The sequence below is a fragment of the Melospiza georgiana genome, chromosome 19, assembly GCF_028018845.1.
Source record: "Melospiza georgiana isolate bMelGeo1 chromosome 19, bMelGeo1.pri, whole genome shotgun sequence".
NCBI classification, from domain to species: Eukaryota; Metazoa; Chordata; class Aves; order Passeriformes; family Passerellidae; genus Melospiza; species Melospiza georgiana.
Window position 1 is genome coordinate 9799330 of NC_080448.1, and position 27136 is coordinate 9826465.

Here is a 27136-nt window from a genome sequence, read left to right on the forward strand (position 1 = left end):
GGCCCAAGGAAATATGGAGAGTTTGCTGTTACTGGCTGCTGAGCAAATGAGCTGGTGACTCACCAGCCTCTGCCACATGCTGCTTTTACAATTGACCTGCAGGAGTTCCAGACAACTGAGCTTTTATCAGCTAAAAAGGGAAATGAGCTCAGTTACTCTGGGTAAATCCAGAGCAATCCATTTGTAGACTGAGGACTTAAATATGTATCATGGTGATCACTTCCAAGAGAGCCACGTTCTCTCTTGGCATTCATTCTCCTTTTTGGTTTAAGCACATCCTGCTGACCAAGGTATTTTGGCTTTTCCAGTTTAATTTTATCTGGGGTATCTTTTTGATGAATAGCCCCTGTTTCCTGCTTGTTCCTCTCCTAATGATCGTGCAGACCGGATGAGCCCCAAGAAAGCAAAGCCAATTTACTCTCCCTTTCCTGGGAGCCCTTCTGACACTGTACCATGCTTGGCTCACACATGAGTTTGCATCATCTGATCTCCTGCACAAAGGATGCTGGAACGCCATGAGATGAAGGAGTCACACCACTGATGGTTCCCCTGAAAATCGGTTTTATGTGCTAGACTTGGGGCTTGTGTCTGCAGCAGGAAATGCCAGAGCTGGGAAGCAGATGTGTACATGAGATACTACTGAAAAGTTAAACAGCAATTGGCAGGAAACTGCTGTTGGAGACGGACATTTCCATTGTTTTATGGACTGCAAAGTGATGCTAGCAGAGTAAGGTGTCCTGCCTTTAGTCCTTGTCTTCTCACCTGCCTCAGAAAGGGAATTTGATGGAGAAGTACCAAAGTACTCATGGCTGTGCAGTCACAGCCACATGCAATGCAAACATCGCACTGTTAGGATGTCTTTAATCCCCAGAGGTCCCATCTGAGCAGGCAGCTGCCTCAGGGCTGGGGAAGACGGAGGCACCAGCAGCAACACCTTGTGCCCCGTGAGCCACAGCTTGTCACCGTGCCCAGGCAATGTCCCGTCCTTCCTCTCCAGCTCCTGGTTTGTGTTCCAGCTTTATCCCCTGGAGACATGGGGCCTGTCGTGACCCCTCGGAGGCACCGGGGCATCGCCCGGTGCTGCTGTTTGTGCAGCACTAACTCTGTGCTGGCTGATCCGCCTGTCCCGCAGCGGTGAGCGCCATGGAACCGCTCATGCAGGGGCGTTCGTGAGGGTAAACAGCGAGCGCGAAGAGCGAGAGGCCGCATTGTCCTGAGGGAGGGCAGAACCCCCCCGTGCCCTGGGAGCCCCTGGGAGCCCGAGTGACCCCGCTCCGCTCCCGCTCCGCTCCCGCTCCGCTCCCGCTGAGCCCCGCACCGGGGCCGGCCCGGGGCCCGCAGGGGGCGCCGCAGCGCACGGCAACACCCACGCCGTGACGTAACGCCCCCGCCGTCTCTCATTGGTCTCTCACCGCCCCGCCCGGACGGCTCCGCCCCCGCGAGCGCCGCTGATTGGTGAGCACCGGGACAGGTCCCGCCCCCCCCGGGGCAGCGCCGCCGTCCCCCTCGGCCCGGACCCGGAGCGGCGCCGCGGCACCGGGGCGTGCGCGGGGCCATGGCGAGCGCGGCGCGGGGGCTGCGGGCGATGCCGCGGCTGCTGCCGCTCCTCTGGGCGCTGCTGCTGCTGCCGCCCTCGCTGCAGAGCCCGGCCCGCTCCCCCCACATCAAGAAAGCGGAGGCCGCGGCGGCGGCGCCCGGCGAGGCGCTGCGGTACCTGCACTCGGCCGAGCTGGGCGAGGCGCTGCGGGCGCTGGAGGCCACGGCCCCGCCGGGCCTGGTGCGGCTCTTCAGCATCGGGCAGTCGGTGGAGAAGCGGCCGCTGTGGGTGCTGCGCCTCACGGCCGGGCTGGGCCCCGAGCGGCCCGACGAGCCGGCCGGCGGCGCGGCCCTGCCCGGGCGGCCGCAGGTGAAGCTCGTGGGGAACATGCACGGGGACGAGCCGCTGGCACGGCCGCTGCTGCTGCGCCTGGCCTGGGAGCTGGTGCTAGGCTGGGCCGGCGGCGACGAGCGCATCGTCCGCCTGCTCAACACCACCGACCTGTACCTGCTGCCCAGCCTCAACCCCGACGGCTTCGAGCGCGCCCGCGAAGGCGATTGCCGCGGCGGCGGCGCTGAGAGCGGGCGGGAGAACAGCCGCGGCCGCGACCTCAACCGCAGCTTCCCCGACCAGTTCGGGGACGCCGAGCCCAACCTGGAGCCCGTGCCCGAGGTGAAGGCGCTCATCGACTGGATGCGCCGCAACAGGTGAGCGCTGCCCGGCCCCTTCTGCCCCGGTTCCCCCTCTGCCCCGTCCCCTGTGCCCGCTTCCCCTCGGATTCACTCCCCGACGGCGTCTTCCAGCTTCCAGCCCTTCCCGGTGCTTCCCAGCAAAGCCTGGGGAGAAAAGGAGAAGTAATTTCCCTACCTGGTTATCCCCACCTGGTTATCCCCAGCCTGCAGGACCATCCTGCGCTGGGGGAGCATTTGGTGGCCCCAGGTTTTGTGCAGCCCCGCGGGGCACAGCCCGTGTGCCCTGCACACCCCCAGGTGTTCAGGCCTCCATGGCCATCTGCAGGTCTCCCATCTCGCCGAGTTTGTGGCTGGAAACTTCTCACCTGCTTTGCTGTGAGCTTGTCAGTGGGTCTTGCTCTTAGGGCCAATAATGCTTACTCCACAAGCTGTGGGATGCTGGAAATATTTGGGGTTAAGCATTTATGTATGACCGTGTTAACAAATTGTGTTGGACAGGGCTTCTTCCCCTCATCTTTGTGTTGCATGGGAAATTCCCTGGATTTAGCGGTAATGCTCTGTGCAGCAGCTTTGCCAAAGACAGGCCCTGTTTGTGCAGCTGCCTTCCCCATGAGTTCAATTGAAGCACGTGGGGCTGAGCCTGGAGCATCCCTGCTGACCTGTTTGTCTCTCTCCATCCTAAGGGATACCCCAGGGTGAAGCTGCTGTGCCTGGAGTGCAGCAGCCCAGGAGAGGAGATGGTGCCTTTAAAGCCCAGCTCTGGTGTGGGGGTCTGGGGCAGCCCCAGAAAATTGCAGTGCCCAAGCTGGGCACTGACTCTTCACTTGCCATGCGTTCTTCAGGGAGCTCTGTAAGGTCCAGACTACAAAGGTCAATGCAGCCAACTGTGGGAAATTGTGCAGAGAAAGCAGCAATGCACTGCAGCAAACTGTGGCCCTCTTCCCAAAGTAGGGATAGAAAGAGGTGAAGAGAGGGGTGACAGTGCACTCTAGAGCTGTTGGTTGACTCCAACCAACACACAAAACATTCAGCATCCTGCAGTGTTTGCTCATGTTTAAGAAACGAAATTTATGTGAACAAATGATTTTCATTAACGCCTGGTGGATGGCAGTGCCCATGGGGATGGTGCTGCAGAGGAATTGCAGAAACTTCACAAGTAACTCTTGTCCTGAGAATCCTTTAGGACAGCTCTGGTGCAGCACTTTGCACTGACATCCCTCCAGGGTTGGTTCAGCTCAAAATTAGGTACTGGAGAAACTCATGTGCATTCTTTATATAATTTTGGAAACTCCTTGAGCTTTTTAATTTTTTTTCTTTTAGTATGTGAGGTGGGATTTGCTCTCCCACCTATATTTGCTATCACCCTCAGCCAGGGTGCAACAGGAAGAACGTGGTGCTTTGTGTGTCCCTCTGCCTGGCAGCACCAGCTAATACTGGTGTAATTGTTAGGCTAACATAACTGCTGATAGAAAAATGAATGGGTAAACAGAACTGTTTGATTAAAAAGGGAGATAGTGGGTGTAATGCAATTTGTGTGCACTATTTTAAGCAAGGTAGAGGTATTGGTCACATTACCTCTGCTTGGAAACCAAATCCCATTTGAGCAAATGCACAGGAGAGTTCTTTTTCCCCTCAGTGCTGTGTTTGGTGGGAAGAGGAGAACAGAGAAAATTACCTTTGGGATTCACTGAAATGCTTGTGCAGCCTGTGATCAGACCGAAGGGAAATGTGGGCCATGCCCTGTTATATTTTATGACTTGAGATTTTAACAGCTCTGTTTCACATCCAGATTTTATTTGTGAGTTAATTCTGCTGCACATACCAGGTGTCCTCAGAGCTTGACAAGAGTGCATTGCTGTGTCTGTCACCGAGTTTTGGGGCTTGGTCTTAGACTGCAGAAAAAAAACTGTTCAGAACTGATTCCACTCCCAGTGTGTGCATTTTACCTCATTAATCCACACCAGAGTTTGGGGGCTCCAGAGAGCGTGATTCGGGTGGGGAAGCAGCAGAATAACTGGTTGGGTGGCTGTAGCCGACTTCCTGTTGCAATATTTCCAGTCTGACTTTTTCTGCCTTCCCTTTCCTCCCCAACCCCAGGTTTCTGCTCTCTGGCAATCTCCACGGGGGCTCTGTGGTGGCAAGCTACCCCTACGACGACTCGCCCACGCACAGGCTCACAGGAGTTTACAGTAAATCAGCTGATGATGAAGTCTTCAAATATCTGGCAAAAGCTTATGCTTCACACCACCCCATCATGAGAACTGGCAAACCCAACTGCCCTGGAGAGGAGGCAGAGACCTTCCCAGATGGCATCACAAATGGTGCCCAGTGGTATGACGTGGAAGGTAAGCTGTGCTCACCTCAGAACTCCCATCCACACCAGTGGTGATTGTCACAGAGGAAAGCTCTGGGGGTTAAGTGGTATTTTTAGATTTTAATGTGTTCTAGCAGCTTGAAATGGAGAGAGGTGGCATTGTGGGAACACCAGCTGATGAGTAACAGCCTGGGAGGTGTCTGTAGGGAAGAGATCACAGCAAACTGAGGGGTTCTTTCTGACCCTCTTGTGTAGTGGAGAGTTGTCCTGCACGTGGGAGGCTTCATGTGCCAAATGAATTCTTGTAGGTCTCTTGACAGTTGCTAAATTTTGATACAGGAAAGAGGAAATGATTCCTAACGGTATTAAACCAATACCAATGTTCTGTGAGCTCTTTTAACCTCTGAGCTTGTAATTTTGTGATTCTAGAATAACCTGCTGTGAAACTGTGTGAAATTTAGATGTGTTCTGAGCTAACCAAGGAGTTCTTGGCAGCTTTTCCATGGGCTGCTCTGCTCGTAGACCTGTGTGGGAGGTGACAGCCTGCATGACCTGTGTGGGAGATCTAGAAGGGATCTGAGATTTGCCCTGCAGGGGCCTCTAGGAGAGCTCCTGATCCCTCCATGGTGCAGCTGCACATGGAAATGAGCTGAACAGGAGCAAATAACCTCCTGGTGCCACCACTCTGCCTGTGCAGGTGGAGGTTACAGGCCTGGCTCAGCCACACAGTTGCTCTGTGTGTGGTGGTTTGGTTGAAAATTTAAATAATAATTCATGTGAGGAGAAGCTCTCATGGGAGAGCTCCCAGGTTACCCCATTGCTGTGGCTCCTTGGTGGATGTTGCACAGGCAGGGCAGGAACTTCTGTGGTGAGAACGCAGCAAAAAAGCTGCAGAAATTATCTCAGAATTTGTGTTGCTGTGCTGCTCTGCTTTTTTCCCTTCTGCTGTGGCTGAGGGGTGGTGGCAGAAGTGCTGAGCAGGCAGTGATAGGCAATGCTGTTTATCCTTCAGAGCTTGCAGCTTAATGCTTTCTGGTAAGACAGTGTGTTTCTGGAACATGGCTTTGCAGCAGAGTCCTGTGTTCATTCTGCATCCAGCTTGCTTGGGGAGGCTGGAGAGGGATCCATTATAGGGCCTGAACACATCATCTCAGCTGGAAGAGGAAGGCTTGAATTTTAGCAGTGGTTGAGTCATCCCCCAGGGTTTCACTGGGCAAATAAGATGTTGTGTTCAAATAAGATGTGGTTTGATCTCTTTCTCTACCAGCTGTCTCCTTCCCTCTACCCTGCTGTTTGCAGGCTCAAGGTTCATTCTGCTGCTGTGAGAAGTCCAGCAGGAGGAAAGTTTGTGTAATCTGGTGACTTGGCTTGTGAGGGAACAGGATATCCTGGATGATCTGTGCTGCCTTGTTGTGGTGGCTGCTCTGGGCAAACACCTTGCATGGGAAGTTTCTTTATTGCAGCTCTGTCCTCGTAATGAAGTGGGGTGGGTGTGCTCTGAAAGAAAACTTATTCCAGAGCTTTGGGTCTGTGTTCTCCTGACCCCAAGGAGCTGCATTTTTCACTGCAGGGATGAGTTTTTCATCCTCCTGGGTGGCTGTGGGGCTGGTTGGTGGCTGTGGCACTGATGTGTGAACCTTGCAGGCTGCCTTTGCTTTGCCATCAGTACAAAGAAATGGCATAACTTTCTTTTCACAGGAAATAAAAGGTGTGAACTGCAGACCAGATTGCTCTGTGCTGCTGTCACTGTGGTTTACATCTATCCAATAGCCCCCAGCACCCAGCCTCTGCAGAAATAAACCCTGTCTCTGTGACAAGCCACAGGCTGGGGCTCAGCACTGATGGCTGTAGGGCACTCAGGGGCAGAGATTGCAGGGAGGATGCACTGACTGGGCTCTGAGAGTGGAACATTGCTCAGGGTGACAGCAGAGTTCCCCCAGAGCCAAGGGATTCATGTAACATGTAACCTAGGGAGAGCATGGGTGAGCTGACCAATACCATGCACGTAATTTGATGTTGTGTCAGTTCACCCCTTTGGGGCTGCAGGTTTTAATGTTTATTTTTAGTAGTGGACACGGAGCAGGCAGAGGGGAGTCAGTTGTGAGTGCTGTGACAGAAGCACCAAAACCATCAGAGGCTGTTTTGAGTCATCTGAGTTTCTCAGCTCTGTGCCCAGGGCTGCAGAGGCTCGTGCTTGGATCAGGAGGCCTTTCCCAGGGATTGCAGCATTGAAATGTGTGGTGAAGTGAGGCTGGGGAAACCCCAGTCCCTGAGCTGAGCTCTAGAGGTGGGTAACCAGAGCTCCTGGTTCTGTGAGCTGTGCAGGGCATGTGCTCAAGGCCTCCAGATCAGGTTGTGCCAGGAGAGATTCCTGCAGGTTCCAAGTGAACCAAAGCCAGGAAAAACAAAGAAATGGGAACACAGTGTTTCAACAGGTGGAAATTTTCCTGCCACATTTTATCATGTGAAATCAAACATGCTGGAGAGCAAACTGCCACGGGATTCATTGTCCCAGAGTTACCAGCTGAGTTTTATGCTGGTGCCAGGCTCCATTAACTTCCATTAGAGTTTGCAAACAGCCTCTTACATGTGTCAGACCGAGGTGGCAAGTACAAACCATGGGAGTAATTGCTGAGGTCAAGTGTGCACAGAGGAAGATGGATCTCTGCCAGACAGCTGAATTTGGCTCCTGCATTCCAGCTGCTGTAGATAAGCACATTGGTGACTGGGATGTTTTTGGAGGCTATCTCTGGTGTGCATGCTCTTCCTTTTTAACCTCTGAGGGTTTTAACTACCAAGTGCCTGGTTCAGATCAAGGGAATGCATGCAGAGTTGGGCTGGGGCATGGAGAGCAGTTGAGAAACCACTCTGAGCTGTGGGCAGGATGTGCTTTGCCTTTGTGTTGTTCAGAGATCCAGATCAGAAACTAAATTCAGCATTGAGCATATTTTGTGGGCAGCCTTGGAAGGTTTGTTTTTACATGCAGTCCCTTCCTAAAATATATTTTCTTGCTAGTTTGTCCCTCTGATGTCCAGGTGTTTGAGGTGTTTCTGGTGTCTACTGGGAGACACTTCTCAGGTTTAAAGTGGGTTTTGGTTACCTGTGTGCTTACTGGGTTATTTTGATTGTGTTTGCCAGCCAAGCCACACTGAGCTTCCAACCAGCTTTTGGGGGCATCCAGCTCAGTGCAGTTAAAACAAGTGCTGAGAACAGGGTGGCATCCCTGTGGTGGCCTCTGTTTCCTGGGCATGGCAGAGGGCACTCACACAGAGTGAGCTCTTGCAGAAGCTCTCAGCCACGTCTTTCTTCACAATTTGCTGTATTTGTGTTTGTATTTTCATGAAAGTCTTTCTGCAGTTATTTTTCTTCTTGAGAGAAGTATTGGCTTGGTGGGTTGAATGTCTTAAGGCCTCTTTTCACACCTGTCATGAGGTGCTGGGCAGGGCTGTGCTGGTGCAGCTCCTGGGGAGACTCTGCCCTTGTCTTTGAGAAAAGGCTGCTGGGCTGGGCTGCTCTGGGTCATGCAGCTGCTGCAGTTGGAGGCCCTAACCTCACCTCCTCTGGGTTTTAATGATTGCAGACTAATGGACCAGAACTTTCTTCTGCCTGCTTGGTGCTGCTGCTGGTGCTCACTCAGTCCCATGCTATGAGACAATCAGTTCTGAGCAGAGTCAGCAACTTGTGTCATGCATTGAATCATGTCTCCAGCTTGCTTGGTGCCATCTGCTCTCTCTGCAGAGCAGACATTATTGTTTCCCTGCTTTAACTTAGCTGCAGGTTCCTGATCTGCTGGTGTCTGTTCCAGTGAGAGCTGGAATCAGTTTTCTGCATAGTGCAGTTTGAAAATAGAGCCCTTCTTGGCTGGCCTGGCAGGCTTCTCCTGGCACGTGGAGTATTTATGGTATCTGGATCCTCAGGCTTGACTCTGGAGAGCTGCATTCTGCTGGTTTGAGCTTGGCAGGGAGCAGAGGCCCCCCTGTCAGCATGAGCTCTGCAGTGTTTGTGCTGCTGGAGCCTGGGATCCCTGCCTGAAGTGCAGCCCTGATGCTCAGGGAGTGGATCTGAGCAGGAGAGAGATTTGTTCTGAGCATTTCTGTGACCTGCTGCCAGCCCCGGGCTGACTTGCTGTGCCACTAAGCTGCTCACTGGTAAAAAGGGCAGTGGTGCTTCATGGGGAGGCTGAAACTTTTCACAGTGTGGGCTGAAAGACACCCCGTGGTTAAAATGCTGAAGTAAATCCAAGGGGTTATCCCAGACATTACCCAAACAGAGTAGAAGCACTGCAGCCCGGCAGTTTTCTCCCTCAGGTGTGTGTTTTCTGCTCTGCTCCATGAATGCAGTGCCCTGCTCATGGCAGGCTGAGTACAGAGCTCTTTTTACCCCTCTGGGTCTCTGCATAGTCAGGGGAGGCTGTGCAGATGGTATGTGGGAAAATACGTAATTCCACATGCTGTAAAAATAACTGTCCTGCTCTGCAACAGAGCTGTGGGAAGGCCAAATATGTGCAGTGGATACAATCCAAATTTTCAAGAATGCAGTGTACTACTTTCTCCAAGAGACAGTTTTACCAGAATTGATGTAGCAAGCTCTAATTTAGTCCGTTGCTGCTCTATTATGGGTGAGCATCTGTCCTAAATTTGCTTGAATGGCAGATGAAGCACTAAATATGTTTCATAATGGCTCTGGTTTACGTTTTTGGGTGTTTTCAAGTGCATTAACGTCCTGCTAGGAGCAGATGGTTATGGGCTGGCAAATCATTTGGCTCGGCATGGTGTTTACTGGTGAGAGAGCAGCCTGCTGTGCCTGCCTGTTCTGAGCCTGCTTACAGGAGCTGAATGAAGCTGAGGGTGGATCAGACCCACAGCCCTTGTTTCTGTAACCCTTGAACTGAGTTTGAGAGTTAGAAAGTCCTCCAGCACGTTGTGACCCCCTGTGCTGGACAGGAAAGTCTCTTTCCCGTTTTGATGTCAGCCATGCACAAGCTGCAGTGCTCTTCTGGCTGCAAGGGACATTTGGTTTGTTACAGTAAAAGCTCCGTGTTCCCTTAGCAGCACACTCCCAGGAGAACTGAGAGGAACTGGGACATCTTTGTGGTCCCATCCCACACATCTGCCCAGGGGCCTGTTCTAAATCCTACTTTATGGTGTTAGTCCTGCTTTACCCAGCTGCAGTGGGGCTGTTGGATTCAGGGCAGTGGACTGTGACCTTCTGGGCCACCACTTCTGCTAGAAACCTCCTCTGCTTGGTCAGTGCTGTTGGTTTTCAGCTGTTCCTGCCCAGGCATTAGCACAGCCCCTGCCAGTGCTAGGCAGTGTGTTTGCATCAGGATATTGATCCTTTCTGGCTGGTTCATTGGCCAGTGCCACAGAGGGTCCCTCACTTCGAGGGGCTTGTGGATGATTAGGAAACTGCTCAGAGGAAATGAGGTCTATTGGCAGAGCACTGATGCAGTGTTTCAGTGGGCCAAGCAAAGGATGGGTGCACAAAATCTGCATTTCTAACAGACCTTCCTGCTGGGGCTCTGCAAATCTGCCACAGCTCTCTGCTTTCCTTCTCCTGGACTTGACATCTGCCTCCTGTGCAGAAAATGCATTGCTGTTCTCTGAGAGAGGGACTTGTGAGGGTCAGTTCAGGTCCCTCAACTCATGCAGAAGAGCCTGTGGGCCCCTGTGTCCAGGTGACCCTGGCAGGAGTCACTGTCAGTGTGGAGGCTGCAGGTGCTGCTGTACAGGTTGGGTTGGAGCTGTCTAGGAAGTGGTGGCCAAGGCTGTGACTCACCAGTCTGCCTGTGTTATAACCAAATAAGTTTGTGTAAGCCAGAAGAGTTTGTCAGCACGCAATAAACATGGTGTGATGTCTTTCCTCACTGACACAACTGCCTGCTTGGGTGGGGGGAGCAATCCTTTCATGTGGTCATCTGGCTGCTGTCATGTGGTGGGGTTTAGCAGGGTGATTCTGACACCTGTTTCACAGACTTGTGGTTTTGCTAAGAGCCTTTTGGGAGAACAGTTGGCCTTGAAACTGATTCCAGTGTGCAGATTTGAGCTGCCAGCTCCCAAGTTGATAGTCTGCTATTCTTTTCTATCAAAGGCCTCAAACTCATTTTGAGTGAAGTAACCTCTCTTGCAGGCAGACCTCACAAATCTTGAGGTAGCTTAGAATGCTCAGGGAAGGAACTTGGCAGCTGGAATGCTCAGGATCTGGTGTGCCTGCCCTTGCACATGGGGTTTGTCATGTCTGCAAATGTAAAATGAACCTGTGTGAATTCCCAAGAGCTGAGCTGGTGAGTTCAGCTGGTGGAGCAGTGGGACAAAAGGACTGTCACTTTGAGCTGCCTGTGGCTGATTTGAATGGCCCAGTGTTCCAGTTACAGCCCAGGGTGTCATCATAATGTGACCTGACTTTTCTCCTTAGGCTGCTGTCTCTGGAGCTGAGGCAGCATCCTGGGGAGGTGCTGTGTGGGGCTGAAGGACAGGAGAAAGAGCATCCTGAGGTGGGATGTGTGTGCATTGCTCTTGGGACATCTCTGCCTCCTTTCCTCAGGTGGGATGCAGGATTACAACTACGTGTGGGCCAACTGCTTTGAGATCACTTTGGAGCTGTCCTGCTGCAAATACCCACCGACCTCTGAGCTTCCAAAGGAGTGGGAGAACAACAGGGAGTCTCTTCTGGCTTTCATTGAGAAGGTAGTGAGGGCTGGGCTGGGTGTGGGGTGGCAGCTGTGAAACCTGTGCAGCCCATCCTGGGCTGGGAGCTCCATGTTGAGGTGCCCTCATGGCTTTGTGTGCTGTGTGAGGTAACGCAGGTGCTGCAGCTTTGTTTGGAGGTCAGTGGCTACAAAGCTGCTGTGTTTCTCTGTTTCTCTGCCACAGCTCCCACATGCCCCACAATGACAGAGCTTTGCTCTTGTGGGGTGCAGTGTTAGAGGGACTGATTGGTGCAGGTCTCCATAAGTCATGCAAAGTCCTGGCTGGTCTCAGTGCCATGAATCTCCAGTGATGTTCACAAGCGTCCTCACTGCTGAGAGCCTGGCTTGCAGAGCCCTCTGCCAGGCTGTCTCTAGATGTTGTGTATGAGTTGAGTAGGTGACAGTTTAGGCTGGGATCAGAGGCAGCTGAATTTGGCCTGTAGCACTGCTATGTTCATATTGCAGTTTGCCAACGTTGATGACTTAGGGAGTTGATGAGTTAGGGAGGGTAAATTCTGAGATCCTGCTGCCTTCCCAGTCCATGCTGGAATTCCTGTCTTTGCTGTCTGGCTGAACACTGAGTCCTGAGCCCTTGGGTGCCTTTGCCTGGCAGCTGCCCTGCTGTACTGCATTTGGGGAAGCTTGAGGGGGTATTGCTGCCTTAGGATGTTTCCTTTCAGGTTCCCCTGATGTTGCCTGTTTTCAGCCAGGCCCTGTCATTGTTTTCCTCAGGTGCACATTGGTGTGAAGGGCTTTGTGAGGGATGCAGTCACAGGAGCTGGCCTGGAAAATGCCACCATTGCTGTTGCTGGTATTGCTCACAACATCACAGCAGGGAGGTTTGGTGATTACCACCGGCTGCTGGTGCCTGGGACCTACAACGTGACTGCTTTTGTGATGGGGTAATGTCTCTGTGGCAGCCTGTGCCCACACTGCCAGCTGCTCCTGTTCCTTCTCTTGAATTCCCCCCCCTCAAAGCACCTTATGAATTTAAGGGGCTCGGCTGGAAGCTGCAGCAGTAAATGGTTCCAGCTCAGAGCTGCAGCTGTGTTTGCTCCTGCAGCAGGGTGCTGTTGAGTGCACAGGATTCCTGTCAACTTCTGTTTCACTGCTTGTATCAAATTGCAACTTCTGTGCAAAGGGAAGTGGAGTAGGGTTACCCCAACAGGAGTTTGTGTTGTCCCAAGCCTGGGTGTGGATGTGTAACTTGCCTTCTGAGATACACCTGGGGCTTTTTCCCTGCTGAGCCTGTGGACTCTTGCAAGGACAGCAGTGGAGCTGGGTTTGGTGGCAGTGGGATGAGTCCCTGTGAATCTCTCAGTCATTAACATCCCAGTGCATTTGGGCTGGGGGGAGCAGGCTGGAGTGATGATGGAGGGACTGCAGGGAGTTTGGGCCTCTGCTCTGCAGAGCCTCCTTGCTGAAACCAGTTGTTTATTCCACAGCTACACACCAGTGACCAAAGAGAACATCGAGGTGAAGGAGGGAGATGCAACAGAAGTGAACTTCTCCTTGCAGCCCACTGTGATGCCACCAGCTCCTAACGTCACCCAGCTCACAGCAGCTCCTGCCCCTGTCACTGCCATCACCCCCACCCCTGTGCAGGCTGAGGGCCCAAACCCAACCCCTGCCCACGAGCCCATCCAGCCCGTGGACTTCAGGCACCACCACTTCTCGGACATGGAGATCTTCCTGCGGCGCTACGCCAACGAGTACCCGGGCATCACCCGCCTCTACTCCGTGGGCAAGTCCGTGGAGCTCAGGGAGCTCTATGTCATGGAGATCTCTGACAACCCTGGTGTCCACGAAGCAGGTGATGTGGGAAATCCTCCTGAGCAAGGCACAAGGGTGTGATGGTGTTCACAGGGGTCTTAGGATGAGGGAAGAGACGAGGATCTGACTCCATGTTTCAGAAGGCTTGATTTATTATTTTATGATGTATATTACATTAAAACTATACTGAAAGAATAGAAGAAAGGATTTCATCAGAAGGTTAGCTAAGAATAGAAAAAGAAAGAATGATAACAAAGGTTTGTGTCTCAGGCTCTCTGTCAGAGCCAGGTCACTTTGAATTAATTAGAAACAACTCTGACATCAATCACAGATCCACGTGTTGCATTCCACAGCAGCAGATAATCATTATTTACATTTTGTTCCTGAGGCGTCTCAGCTTCTCAGGAGAAAAAATCCTAAGGAAAGGATTTTTCATAAAAGATGTCTGTGACACAAGTGCAAGTGGCCCTTGGGAGAGGCAGAGCTGGTGCCTCTCCTGAGAGACTGAGCTGCTCCTTTTGGTATCCTTTATAAAAGTGTGAGTGCAGGGGTGTTAGAGCATGGCTGGGGACATCTTTTCTGATCATGGAGCTCTGGGGAAGAAGGACAAAGAGATTTCCATGAGACATTGTTCTTTTTGGGGTTGTGGGAGCAGAAATGTGAGTTTTAGGTACATGCCCTCCTGCCCAGCTTGCAAGAGCTATGCTCAGGGTGGTGAGGTGGCTCCAAGCTGTAACATAGTGGCTATAATTGTTTCTGTGGTGTAACCATGTGTCTGCAGGTGAGCCAGAGTTCAAGTACATCGGTAACATGCACGGGAATGAAGTTGTGGGGCGAGAGCTTCTGCTGAACCTCATCGAGTACCTCTGCAAGAACTTTGGCACAGATCCTGAAGTGACTGACTTGGTGCAGAGCACACGGATCCACATCATGCCATCCATGAACCCTGATGGCTACGAGAAGTCCCAGGAAGGTACTGCTGTCTGTGCCAAAATCTGTGGGGTTCCTAGCTCTCAGAACAAGCCTTTGGGTTCATGGACTCCCTGGGAAATCTGGAAGCCTTGCTGGAGCAGGAGTGCTCTCCAGACAGGGAGGCTGGGAAGGGACTTGGTGTGTGCTGTGGGATGAGTGGGTGGATCGTGATTGATGGATGCTGGAAGCTGTTGGGGAGAGCTCTTATACTTCAGCAGGGCTGTGAGCTGCCCCTGTTTGGGTCCCCTGATGGTTTGTGGCTAATCCAGGGCTTTTTTGGAAAAAAGACATTTCTTTGACACAGCTCTTGCTTGCTGTGCTTTGGTCCATTCTCTTAGTAAATGCAGTGTGGGAGCCAGGCTGTCTGCAGAGCACTTGTCCAAGGATAACACAGACTTTCACCATGAGGCTGAAACTGGCAAAAACATCCTTCAGGGAAGTCTTAGAGCTACGTGGCTCTTGCAGATTGGCAGAACAGAGCCTGTCCAGAATCACGTTCTGGAAGCAGAGCTCTGCTTGGGTTTAACAAAGAACTTGTCTGGCTGGTTTGAGAAGGTGAGCTCTGAGGTTTCTGTGGTCGTGACATCCGGCTGCGGAGATTGTTCATGGTTCAGTGCCTTGCTGCTGGTCTGAGTGCCCTGAGAGCCTGAGCAAACACCCTCTGGAAGGGCCCCCAGGCATTGCTGCACAGAACAGGCCACTTGTTGGGCAGGGCCTGGGTGCAAGGGGCCAGCACTGCTGTGCTCTCTGCTCTCCTCACCAACAACTACTTGTAAACTCTATAATAAGAGGTTGAAGCCTCTTCACAGGGATTGAACTTGTGTTTCATTTTCAGGAGACAAAGGAGGCACCGTTGGCAGAAACAACAGCAACAACTATGACCTGAACAGGAACTTTCCAGACCAGTTTTTCCATGTGACAGACCCTCCCCAGCCAGAAACTCGTGCTGTCATGGCCTGGCTCCAGTCTTACCCCTTTGTGCTCTCAGCAAACCTGCACGGAGGTACCACATCCAAACCAAGCTCCTTCCTCTGTGCTGGGCTCTGTGGGAGTTGCAGGGAGGTCTCCAGGGTGTTCTAGGTGTGCGCTGGGGAGCTCTCATGCTGCAAGATGGAGCAGAAACTGGAAACAGAGGGTGAAAATTGTGCGCCCAAACATATTTGTAGGGAGTTGAGGCGGCTGCTGGGAAGATCCCAACCACTTCTCTGAAGGGAGCATCTGGGAGATGGGGATGGACTCTCTTATCAGCAATTGCTCAGCAGATGGTCTGGGAATGGGATATAGAGCTGTGGCTGTTAAGGGCTTTGCAGCATTTATGGAGTGAATGCAATCCTGAGAGTTCCCTGCCTTGAATCGCATGGCGGAACTACGAAATTGGCAGTAATTAAATTATCCTTTTGGAGTGTTCTAAATTAAATCTCTGTGTATTATAGCTTACTCCCTAGACAGTTTGTCTGCTGGCTTGTAGCTGTGGTAACTTGGAGGTGGATGTTTTGTTGCCATTGTGTTTGGTTTGTAGAGCAGAAGTGTCATGTGTGGGTGTGAGGGGGCTGGCAGGTCTCCAGCTGCAGTGGTGTCTGGGGTTTTGTGGTGCTATTAGTACAGCTTTCTTGGGGAAACCCTTAGCAATAAACTCCAGAAAGCTGAAAAACTGCATCATTTGGGTCAAAAGCACCATGCATATTCTGGGAAATTCTTCCCCTTGCTTCCACTTTTCTGTGAAAGCAATTATTATGTGGTTGTGTTCAGCCCTCCTTCATGTAAGAGCCAAAGCTTTGATGTTGTTGTGGCTTTGGTTCTCCTTCCTGACTAGGTGTGGTGTTATCTCTTCCTGTGCTTCTGTCTGTTCTATCCACTGGGCTTAATGCTTTGTTTAATGCCAAGTCTTGAGAAACAGAAGGCTTGGCACTTGCTGGAGAAAAATTTCCACTGTTATGCTAAGGGATCACTGGGCAAGCACCCAAGTATGAGCCAAAGCTTGCTTTGCCTGCAGGTTCCCTGGTGGTTAATTACCCCTTCGATGATGATGAACAAGGAATAGCCATATACAGTAAATCCCCAGATGATGCTGTGTTCCAGAAGCTGGCACTTGCCTACTCCAAGGTAAACCTCTAACAGGAAAATGGGCACATCCTGCTAAGTTGACTTCTGGGAAACTCCTTTTCAGCTCCCAGGGAGCCTCCTGAGCAGCTGGTGGAGGTGGGTGCAGGCACTGTGGGTGAGGGAGGATCCTACAGGAGGCTCCCATTCCTTGAGTGATGCCCGGCTTGCTCTGTCTGCAGGCACTGAGGGAGGAGAGCTCTGTGCAGGCACTTTGAAGGGGGGTGGAAAATGCTGCTCATGGGCTGGGAGGAGAGAGCAAGGATATCTGGGCTGGGATTGGGTGTGGGTGCAGCCAGTGCTGCAGTGAGAGACACACATCTGTGTTTGGTAACCCTGAATGTGTGACTAAGGGTACAACAAGAGTTCCTGTGGTTGTGGAGTGCAGGCTCACCTTCTAATGTTGCATCTTGTTTTATAGGAAAATGCAAAGATGTACCAAGGAAGCCCTTGTAAGGATATGTACCCCACTGAGTACTTCCCACATGGCATCACTAATGGGGCTCAGTGGTACAATGTTCCAGGTAAAGCACACCTGAAATCTCCTCACTGTTTGTCTTCAGCTTAATGCATGTGCAGCTTAAATAATTTAGTCTGCTCAGTCAGGAACTCTGCACTGGTCAGCTCAGATTAATGGGACTCAGGTTTCTTTTATAACCTCTTAAATAATGTGCCCTAATAAAGTTATTCCCAGGGGAAGGAATTTATAGTGTAGTTTCTCTGACTATTAGCAAAACGGCTTCATAAAATTTTACAGCACTTTATTAGCATGAAAGGTATTTACAAGAAGGAAGGTTATTTGTCTGCTCTTTTGGCATCCCTTTGAAGCTTGAATCCTGCCCTGTGTAAAAGCCTTTTCCCTTCAAGTCTGTGCTTCATCTTTCTCTGATAGCTGATTATTTTTTTTTTTGAGCTGTGGTACTTCAGAAGTCAAAGCTTTTACATTCTTGTTGTAGGTGGGATGCAAGACTGGAATTACTTACATACAAACTGCTTTGAAGTGACCATTGAGCTGGGCTGTGTGAAATACCCCAAGGCTGAGGAGCTGCCCAAGTACTGGGCCCAGAACCGGCGCTCGCTGCTGCAGTTCATCAAACAGGTGAGGTGCCCTGACCTCAGGCCAGCTCCCTCTGGACTTTGCTTTAGACAAGTGAGAATGAACAGGGTGGTCAGGCCAGCTCTCCTGGCTGCTTTCTGGCCAGCCTGGCTACCTTCTCTACAGAAATCACCCCCATCAGAACCTATATTGATACTCTCTCTTCTCAACATACCAAAAATCTGTATGGAAATAGCATCCAGATGATGCAGGTGGGGGCTTTTTATGTACCACTACCTTAGGTTTCCTGAGGCTGGAATGTCCCTCATATTTTCTTCCTATCTAAGTGGGGCTGGTGCTGCACACCTGGGGTGTGCAAACAAAGGTGTGGAGTAGAGAGTGCCATGCTGACACCCTGAGCCAAACAATTGCTCATTGTCCTCATCAGGTGATCCTTGTCCACGCCAGCTGCTGGCCAGTCCAACCTGAGCCCTTTTGGAACATCTTGCTCCTCTGGGAATGCTGAAAATGTGAGGGGTGGGAGGCAGAGCTGGGGCTGGCACTCAGCAGAGCTCCTTTGTGCAGGTTCACCAGGGTGTCTGGGGCTTTGTGCTGGATGCTGTGGACAAGAGGGGCATCCTCAACGCCACAATCAGCGTGGCTGACATCAACCACCCCGTGACCACCTACAAGGATGGAGACTTCTGGCGCCTGCTGGTCCCAGGGACGTACAAAATCACAGCGTCTGCCCGAGGGTGAGCCAGCCCCAGAGGAGGAGCAAACAGCTGCATGACTGCCTTCCCACTCAGGAGTGTTCCAGCACCTCTGCCTGCCTACAGCACATGTGGGCATGGGTGTTCCTCTGCCCCCTGGCCTGTGCAGAGATAGCAGTGTGACACTGCCATGGTGTCAGACTGCTCACCTGGCACTGGGCAACAATCCCAATCCTCCCTGGTTAGGAGTGGAGAACTTGATGTCTTTGGGGGAAATTCTTTTCCAGGCAGCTGCCCACAAAAGTGACTTGATCACTTCAGTGCTGCCAAAATTCTGTGTCAAAGCAGCCTGACTTGTTGTCTTGCCAGTCTGCCATGTAACCCTGAACACCTGAGCCAAAAGCAGCTAAATGCCATGTTGGGGCCTGAGTTGTTCCCTGTCCTCCTGCCGTTCCCACATCCCTTTGAGCTGTTCTTGCTCTTCATTTCTGTGCCTCTCACTGTGGACAGGGCAGCAGTAGCAGTCCCATGCAGGTGTGTAATCAGGAACAGGACTGGCTTGTTGTCCAAGGTTTCAAATGCCTGATGTTTTCTTGTGCCTTCTCTTCCCTGGGCAGGTATGATCCACTCAGCAAGGTGGTGGAAGTTGACAGCAAAGGTGGGGTGCAGGTCAACTTCACCCTTTCACGGACAGACAGCAAAGTGGAAGAGGGGAAAGGGCTGGTCTTGAACACCCCAGACACCAGCAACCCCAACGAGAAGGAGTTTGAGACCCTGATCAAGGATCTCTCTGCTGAGAATGGTCTGGAGCAGCTCCTGCTCACCTCCTCCCGGGATGTGACTCCCTACAGATACCGGCCCTACAAGGACCTCTCCGAGTTCCTCCGAGGCCTCTACCTCAACTACCCCCACATCACAAACCTCACCAGGTGAACACAGAGCAGCAGCCTGGGCTGGGGATGTTGGGAAGTTGTTAGTCATGAACACAGTGCAGAGATGGGGGGCTCACCCCTTCCTTCCCTGTGCTCTCTGAGGAGGGGGGAGCCCCATGTGTAAGGACATGGTAGCAGAGCAATGGCTGCAGGGCCTCACAGGTGCATCCATGTGTTGTTCCCTGACTTAGTTCCCCAGGGATGCTTGGGGCTGGTGATATTCCCAGCACTGATATCCCAGATTTCTGCAAATATCTCTGTTCCTTGCTATTTTGTCTGTCCTTTAAATCCTTTCTGACATCCACCCTGCTGAAGAGTCCCCAGCAAAAATGACCAGCTTTTACTTACAAATCTCAGATGGCCTTTTTTTCATTGTCTGCCTCCAGATTTTATTTCAGTAGTGCAAGACACTTTTGTGTGAGTTTGCCCTGGGCCAAGGTCTGTGCCCTCCTGCAGAAGACCAGCTGCTGCCATCCTCTGCTTTCCTTTGTGACCTGTAACGCTCACCCTCTGTCAGCTTTAGAAAGCACAAATCCCTTTGTCCCAGGGCCTCATTTGCTTGTTGTAACCAGGCACAATGTGCTCATGTGCTGTCCCTGCTGGTGCCAAGGCTGCTTTGCTGATCTGTAGCCTCTATTGTCCCTGCAGTTGCATCAGCCCTGAGCCTGTTCCCTGCTTTCCCTGCACTCAGTTTGCCAACTTAGCAGCATGGCTGTAGCAACAGCTCTTGCATTACTGGGAACAGGCCTCTTTTGTCCTGCTTTGTAAATTAGTTTGATGTCCAAATGTGTCCTGCTCTGAAGGGAAAAAAGAAACAAAACAAAACCCACCACTGGCAGCACAGAGGATCCAGCAATTCCACATTTATTATGATCTCAAAGGCTGTATGGAGATGTATGGAGCATTGGATATTGTGTGCATCTGGACCTGGATACACCCGTACCCAGATGCTGGTGCTCAAACTGATGTTAAGGGTGAATTCTGTTCAGTGCTGCTGCAAATCTGGCCCCTGATCTGGTCGTGTTTCTCTTGCCTTTGCGGCCTCCCGCTGGAGGCTGGCAGCACTTCGTTTCCACACTGGGATTTCTCCATGGGGCAGGCTGGAGTTGCAGCTCTCTTGCTGAGCTGACACTCCCATTTCCCATCTCTTGGCAGCTTGGGGCAGAGTGTGGAGTTCCGCCAGATCTGGTCCCTTGAAATCTCCAACAAGCCCAACGAGTCCGAGCCTGAGGAGCCCAAGATCCGCTTCGTTGCTGGGATTCACGGGAACGCTCCCGTTGGGACAGAGCTGCTCCTGACACTGGCAGAATTTCTTTGCATGAACTACAAGAAGAATGATGCTATCACAAAGGTGAGAGGCCAATCCAAAGACCTCCTTGGAGCCTTCCAGCTGTAGCCTGAAATGACAGTGCTCACTGGAGGAGACTCCTTCTGCAAAAATGGTGTGGGGCTTGCTGTGGTTCCATGTGTAACAGGGAGGTGTGTGACCCACAGGATGAGAACCTCAAACTGCAGCTCCTAGCTTAAGATGCAGGGAAATGAACCCTCCTAATTACACTTTGTGCTGTTTCTCCTTTTGCTCAGCTGATAGACCGGACCCGGATTGTGATTGTGCCTTCCCTGAACCCCGACGGGCGCGAGATCGCGCAGGAGAGAGGCTGCACCTCCAAGATCGGCCAGACCAACGCTCATGGCAGAGATCTGGACACAGATTTCACAAGTAAATAACTGCCCCATGGTTGGCTGGAGTCCTTGGGTTACAGGGTCTGCCTGTAAACAAGGCAGTGCTCCAGGCAGCACAGCTGCTGGGAGGCTTCCAGAGCTTGGATCTTCTTTACAGACAGCAATTTGCAGTCTCTTATGCGCAGGAGACAAAGCAGAGTTATTTAGGAATAGGAGAGGTCAGATAATACCTGATGTATTCTTACTCTTAATGGATTTCTTTCATCTCTGAAAAAATGCCCTCTGTTCATGCTGCCCAGAAAGAGTCTCCTTTTCCCATGTTTTTCTGGTTTCCATGTAACTGTATCCATAGCCCACCCTTCCTGAGCAGGAAATGTTCTCTGCTCAAGTTTGGCTGGGATCATCTTAACTCCTTCCTAAAGAAAATGTCAATTGTGTGACATTGTTGTGAGCAAACACACATGAAATACCTTCTGCAACACAAAAGGAAATAGCTTGGGGAGTTTGTGGTGCTGCACATTTGTTTAGCTTTGCAGATGAATCCCCCCACGCACAGAGTGGGCTGGGTGCTTTACTTGATTGGTCAGCTGCATCTGCTGAGATCTAACAAAGGCCTTTTCATACCTGAAGCAGACCTAATTTCTGACATAAAGGATGTACTTCTGGCCTCTCAAACAGCAGAGGAAACTGTTCTTAGTTCCCTTTTCTATTTGTTGTTCTGATTTATAGGCAATTACACCCGGTACTCAGCTGCACGGGAGCCTGAGACCAAAGCCATCGTGGAGAACTTGATCCTGAAGCATGATTTCAGCCTCTCTGTTGCTCTGGATGGAGGATCTCTGCTTGTCACTTACCCCTATGACAAGCCAACACAGTCAGGTGTGACCAGCTGCCTGGTTCCCCTCAGGCTGGCTCTGCAGAGGTTCATGTGGCCATGTGCTGTAAGGGCTTTTTGTGCTCGTGTTGTTCTGTAGCCTTCTTTGTGTTCAGCCCTTTGTGTGTGCAGTTGACAGTCTGTAAGTAAACCTATAAAACCTCACAGGGTTCAGCTAGGGATCAGAAGATTTACAATTTCTATGCCTACAGCAGTATTTCAACCATTCCTTTTCCAGAACCAGTATAAAATCTGCTTTTGATACTGCCCCTTATTGTTAGGGGAAATAGGAATGCTCCTGAAACAATGTGTCTCTGTTTAGTACAGGATCATGAGGTTAAAATGGGAATCTTCCCCATGCAGGGAACGAGAGTTGCATGCTCAAAGTCTCTCTTTTCCTGTTGCAGTGGAGAACAAAGAAACACTAAAGCATTTGGCATCTGTGTATGCAAACAACCACCCAGTGATGCATTTGGGCCAGCCAGGATGTCCAAATAAGTCAGGTATGTTTGGCTGAATCCTTTAAGCCCCTGTCAGCTTGTGGCAGACTCTGCTGGGCAGGCTCTGGCTGACAGCTGTGTTTTTGCTCTCACAGATGAGAATATTCCTGGTGGAGTGATCCGTGGCTCAGAATGGCACAGTCACCTGGGTAGTATGAAGGTACTGCTGCATGGCACATGGCTCCTCATCTCTGCTAATAAAAGAGCATGTTTGTCCTGATGTCTGGGCAAAGCTTCTCCCCCTCCAGCTGCACTTTGCAAAGCTTTTTTTTGTTACCTCTTTCCTTGTAACTGTGGTTTTGTTTTTGGCAGGATTTCAGCGTGATGTTTGGTCAGTGTCCTGAGATCACTGTTTATACCGGCTGCTGCTACTTCCCCAGTGCTGGACAGCTTCCTGGCCTGTGGGCAGACCACAGGAAATCTCTCCTTAGCATGCTTGTGGAGGTGAGCTGCAGGCTGTGGGAGGAAATTCTGGCAGGGACTGAAGTGGTGGCAAGGGGGAAAGGAAGACAACAGCATGGGGAGTTTTTGTGGTTTGGTTGGTGCTGTGTAAATACAGATGTTCATGGCTTAGGCAAGTGACCAGGGCACAAGATTTAAACATCTGTGCTGTGTTGCCTTGCACTGTTATTTATTGTGAGGGTCAGGGATGGCGAGTGGGCTGTGTTTTAGAGATCTCATTTTAGTTACAAAAGCACTGTAAGCTTGGATCTGAATGTGAAGTGTTTGAAATGCTTTGTTTCAGGTCCACAAGGGAGTGCATGGCATTGTCCAAGACAAGAGTGGCAGGGCAATTGCTAAAGCTGCCATTGTTCTGAATGAAGGCCTGAGGGTGTACACCAAGGAAGGTGGCTATTTCCACGTGCTCCTGGCTCCAGGGTTTCACAGCATTGATGCAACAGCCAGTGGGTACCAGCAGAAACATGTCAAGGTATGTGAATGTCCATGTTGGAGATGTTTCCCCATTCCCTTTCACATAAAATCTTCCCTGTTTGGGCTCTGCCTGGCTGTGCCTGTGTTTAGCTGTTGATTAGGTGCCATCAGGAGCTGTTTTCTGCCTTGACAGAATGGATGGAGAGCAACTTTCAAGCACAGCAGGGTGGTTTTGGGAGTGCCTTTTCTTTGCATGGCACTTGTCTTTGATCAGGGCAGGACCAGGCAGATGACAAATGTCTCTCTTGTCTGGATCCCCAATGATGATATAACCTCTCATGTCTTTCTGCAGGTCTTTGTACGTGATGATGCACCCAGCTCTGTGTTCATTGTGTTTGACACAGAAAACAGGATTTTTGGACTGCCAAGAGAGCTGGTTATAACTGTGGCAGGTACAGTGACATTTTTTTATCAAAGCTTGGAGCTTTGCTTTCTGTACCAGCTCATGCTGACAGAGACTCTCCACTGAACTGGGAAAGCAGCCTGCAGGCTTAAGCCATCTCCTGCTTTCCCTTCTGAACACACTCTTGTCCTTGCAAACTCATCCAACAGCCCTTGGTTCTGCTTGGTAGGAGGGAGGGAGGAAATAAAATGTTTTGCAGGGATTTGTAAGGTCCAAACTGGACTTTGAGATATCTGGAATAGGGAAAGCTTGTGTGCATGGGAGATCTTGCTTCTTCAAGGCATTTTTAGGTGACATCAGGTAAGCATGAAGAGATTATTTTATTTTCTCAAGGTGGCAGCTGCTGGGGAGGGGTGTGTGGGAGTTTAGACCCAGTGGTCTGTAGTGCAGCTTGGGGATAATCTCCTAGATGTCAAACAGAGAAAATGGAGTGTGTCCTGTTCTGGGAGCAGCTCTCCTGTCCTCCATGGCCTAGGAGGAAGAAGCAGGGTCACAATGAAGTGAAGAAAGTGGTTGTGACTGCAGGAGGCAGGAGAGATGCTGGCCAGCCTGGGAGCCTCTGGCCTGGTATTGTAATTAAAGAGCCCTGACGAAGGCAGGAATGATGCATCTGACTCCATGTTCTCAGAAGGCTAATTTATTACTTTATTAAACTGTATTATATTAAAGAATACTATATAAAGAATACAGAAAAGATACTGAATGCTAGAAAGATAATAATGAAACTCATGACTCTAGAAAGAGTCCCAACACAGCTTGGCCATAATTGGCCAATGAGTCAAAACAACTCACATGGGGAATCTAATCAGGCAATCACCTTTGGGTAAACAATTTCTAAACACATTTTACATGAGCACAACACAGGAGAAGCAAATGAGATAAGAATTGTTTCCCTTTTCTCTGAGGCCTCTCTCGCTGCCTTTCAGCTTCTCAGGAGAAAAACCCTGGGCAAAGGAATTTTTCAGAGAATGTGAATGCCACAGGAAGGGGGAAGGTGGGATTAACTTTGGTGTCCTCTCTCTGGCAGGTGCCAGCATGTCTGCCCTGGTGCTCACAGCCTGCATCATCTGGTGTGTGTGCTCCATCAAGTCCAACAGGCACAAGGATGGCTTCCACCGCCTCCGGCAGCACCACGACGACTACGAGGACGAGATCCGCATGATGTCCACTGGCTCCAAGAAATCCCTCCTGAGCCACGAGTTCCAGGATGAAACAGACACTGAGGAAGAAACACTGTACTCCAGCAAACACTGACACCTCCAGGGCAGGAGAGGAGGTTCCCATGGACCAGACCTGGTGGTGGGGGGCAATCCCTGTGGGTCAGTTTTGAAATGTTAGCTTCAGGATGTGTCCTCCAGAGGGGTGGGTGGCAGCTCCCAGCTTCCCTCTGTTTGCTCTGTTCCTGTGTGCAGGCACTCAGTGGGTGTTGGAGGCTGTTTCTGAGGTAGGGACGTGGTTTGTTACATTTTTGGGTCGAGATCTGGAGGTTTGTATGATGTGGTTTGAAAGGCAGCTTCAATAGGGCGGCCAGCAGAGCTCTTAGCATTTCCCCAGCATCTCAGCACAGGGAGCAGATGGTGGGGAAGTGCCCCAAGACCTGCACAGGGTCATGGTCATAACACTCCAAAAAAGTTCTCTCTACCTGTTTTGATTTCATGTTTTCCACTACATGCTTGGGGGAGCACAGGTCCTTCACGTGACTCCACATTCTGCAGAGCAGCCCTCAGAAAAAGCCCAAAAAAACCAAAATCCTTTGATTCTCAGCTCTTCCCTTGGAGCTTTTCCCACCATGGGCTGCTGTGGCCTGCAGTGGTTGTGGAGCACCTCTAATGTGTCACTACTTTCCCCCTCCTGAAGGCTGGGGGAGATGACATTGCTCTTGATGTGAGCTGGAGAGAGTCAGAGCTCCAGTGAGCCTGACAGAGCTCCCCTGCCTGCCAGCTCTGCCATGCTGCTGTTCCTCACTTCTGGGGAGCAAAGAAACTTTATCCCCATCACCCTGGTTGTGTTTTGTTTGTGTCATAGGCTTGGCTTTGGGGTCTCATGTTCATCTTCCAAGAGCTCAGTGCCTGAGAGAGCAGCTGGAAGGTTGTTCTAAGCAAATCGATTCACTGATCTGTAGAAAACTTGATCAATTTTGCTCAAATCCACCGCTATTCAGGAGGGAACAGTGAAATCTGACCACTGCTTTGTATTTGAGCATTACTGCAGCAGCAGGGAGAGGTCATGGGAGTATCCATGGCCCAACTTTGGTGCTAAATTCTGAAGAAAACCTGCACCATTTGCCACTGTCCACCTAATCACCAGGCGCTGGTGATGGCAGGCAGCAGATTTTCTGCTGGCTTGGCTCTGTTCTGCTCCTGGAGTGTGGAGCAGGAGCTCCACCTGTGTGTGTGGCTGCAGCTGTGGTGCAGGGAGTGAGGAAGGGCTGAACTGTGCTGAGGGAGAAGGGAAAAGCAGCCAAATCCTCTTGAGTAGCACTTGGCAGGAGGTTGGAAAGAGGAGCTGCAGCACACATCCCCAAGACATTTGAGGGATTTGAGGGGAATAGAAGGGGTGTCCAGAAGGAAAGAATGGTTGAAATGTTTGATTTCCAAAGCCTTTCTGTATCTCTGATGTTCCTGTGCTTTCTGCAGAAGCAGAAGGCTGGGGTTAGAATAGGCACTTACTTTCTTGCTCATTTTCTTTTTTAATTCTTGCCCCACTGACCTGGTTTCTGGGGTGCAGGAGCCTTGGGCCTCGAGTTTGCCCTGAGCTGCTCTGGGGCTGTCCACGGGTGAAACCTGCACGCGGTGTCTGTGGGTGGAGGGGTTGCACCCAAAAATCCAATGGGGTCTGCTCTGCAGGGCTCAGACTGATCTCCTCTGGAGGAACAGCCCCACTGCAGTCCCATGGGCTGTGTCACCTGGGGCACAAGCTGTTCTTCTCCCCTACCTGTGGAAATGCCCTTCCAGAGCCACGTGGCTGCAGCTGTGCTGTGTCATCATCTCATCTGGTTCTGGGCAGGGACAGAGAGAACCCTGAGACACCAGTGCACCTCATTCCCTGTTCCACAGGGAATTCCATTGCAGGGAACACAAGGTGTGGCTGGGGAGGTGTTCTGGGAACAGGGAGATGATGATGCTGAGCACTCCCCTGCTCCTGTCCCCATCTGCTGTGCCAGAACTGCTCTGGTTGCCTTGTGCAGGAGCCATGAACATCTCTGCTGAGCAAGGAATGGGTTTTGGTCCCTTTTTGTCCCTTTTCCACCTGAAATGGGCTGCAGGACACCAGCACACACAGTAGCATTAATCCTGCCTCATCTCTGACCTGTTCCTCCTTTAACAAGAGACACAGTAGGTTTTATTTAAAGTCGAGTTTGCAAATGGCTCTTGGGGCTGTGTTTGGGCTTTCTTTGCTCTGGCAGCAGGAAATGGACAGAGCTGGCCCTGCTTTGTCCCTGTAGCAATAAGTCCTGTTAGGAACTGGCCTTTTCCCTCAGAATGCATTCAGAATTAGCTGTGGGAGTAGGTATGTATATTTAAGGTGAGTGGATTTGAGATATTTTGCAAACGTGTGAGACTTCTACGCAGCAGGACCAAGGGAGGTGCCTGGCTCTGGCCCCAGATCCGCGTTTGGAGCTTGGCCAGCCCTGGGGCTGTTCTGGGCTCTTTGGGAAGGCAGGAGCGGCTCCCGAGCCCTCGGTCCGTCCATCCAGCCGTGCCCCGGGCCGAGAGGAGCCGGTCCCCGCGGGCACCGTCCCTGTCCCTGTGGCTCCGTGCACTTGTGCCTTCAGATAAATAAATGTAATTTTCAAAGGGACTTGAATCGCCGTTCCGGGCAGCGGGAGGGGAGGGGGCGGTGCGGGGCTGGGCCTGGCTCTGCCCTCGGCCGCCGCCGCCTGTTTTTTACCTGTATTCCGAGATCAATAATCTGTATAAAACTATTTTGATGTCCACGTGCGTTCTCTCGTTCTTCCTTTACAACGGGGCGGGCGGGACCGGGGG

General features: G+C 51.3%; 1 protein-coding gene across 1 annotated transcript; it reads left to right on the plus strand.

The window, feature by feature from the left end:
* Nucleotides 1-1555: 1555 nt before the first annotated feature.
* CPD (carboxypeptidase D) lies at nt 1556-27087 on the plus strand. The gene is made up of 21 exons (XM_058037570.1): nt 1556-2244; nt 4327-4574; nt 11087-11229; nt 11964-12133; nt 12677-13044; nt 13786-13977; nt 14812-14979; nt 15970-16079; nt 16498-16600; nt 17033-17175; nt 17698-17867; nt 18443-18754; nt 19913-20108; nt 20342-20477; nt 21170-21319; nt 21722-21817; nt 21910-21974; nt 22127-22258; nt 22560-22745; nt 23040-23139; nt 24178-27087. The coding sequence occupies exons 1-21, from the start codon at nt 1556-1558 to the stop codon at nt 24402-24404; spliced, it is 4104 nt and encodes a 1367-aa protein (XP_057893553.1). The 3' UTR covers nt 24405-27087.
* Nucleotides 27088-27136: the final 49 nt, after the last annotated feature.

Excerpts from the sequence above, each read along its gene's own strand:
- CPD (XM_058037570.1), top strand. The coding sequence starts at position 1,556 with ATGGCGAGCGCGGCGCGGGGGCTGCGGGCGATGCCGCGGCTGCTGCCG. Across the intron at positions 2,245-4,326 it reads GACTGGATGCGCCGCAACAG|GTTTCTGCTCTCTGGCAATC; the intron begins GTGAGCGCTGCC and ends CCCCAACCCCAG. Across the intron at positions 21,818-21,909 it reads AGGATGTCCAAATAAGTCAG|ATGAGAATATTCCTGGTGGA; the intron begins GTATGTTTGGCT and ends TTGCTCTCACAG.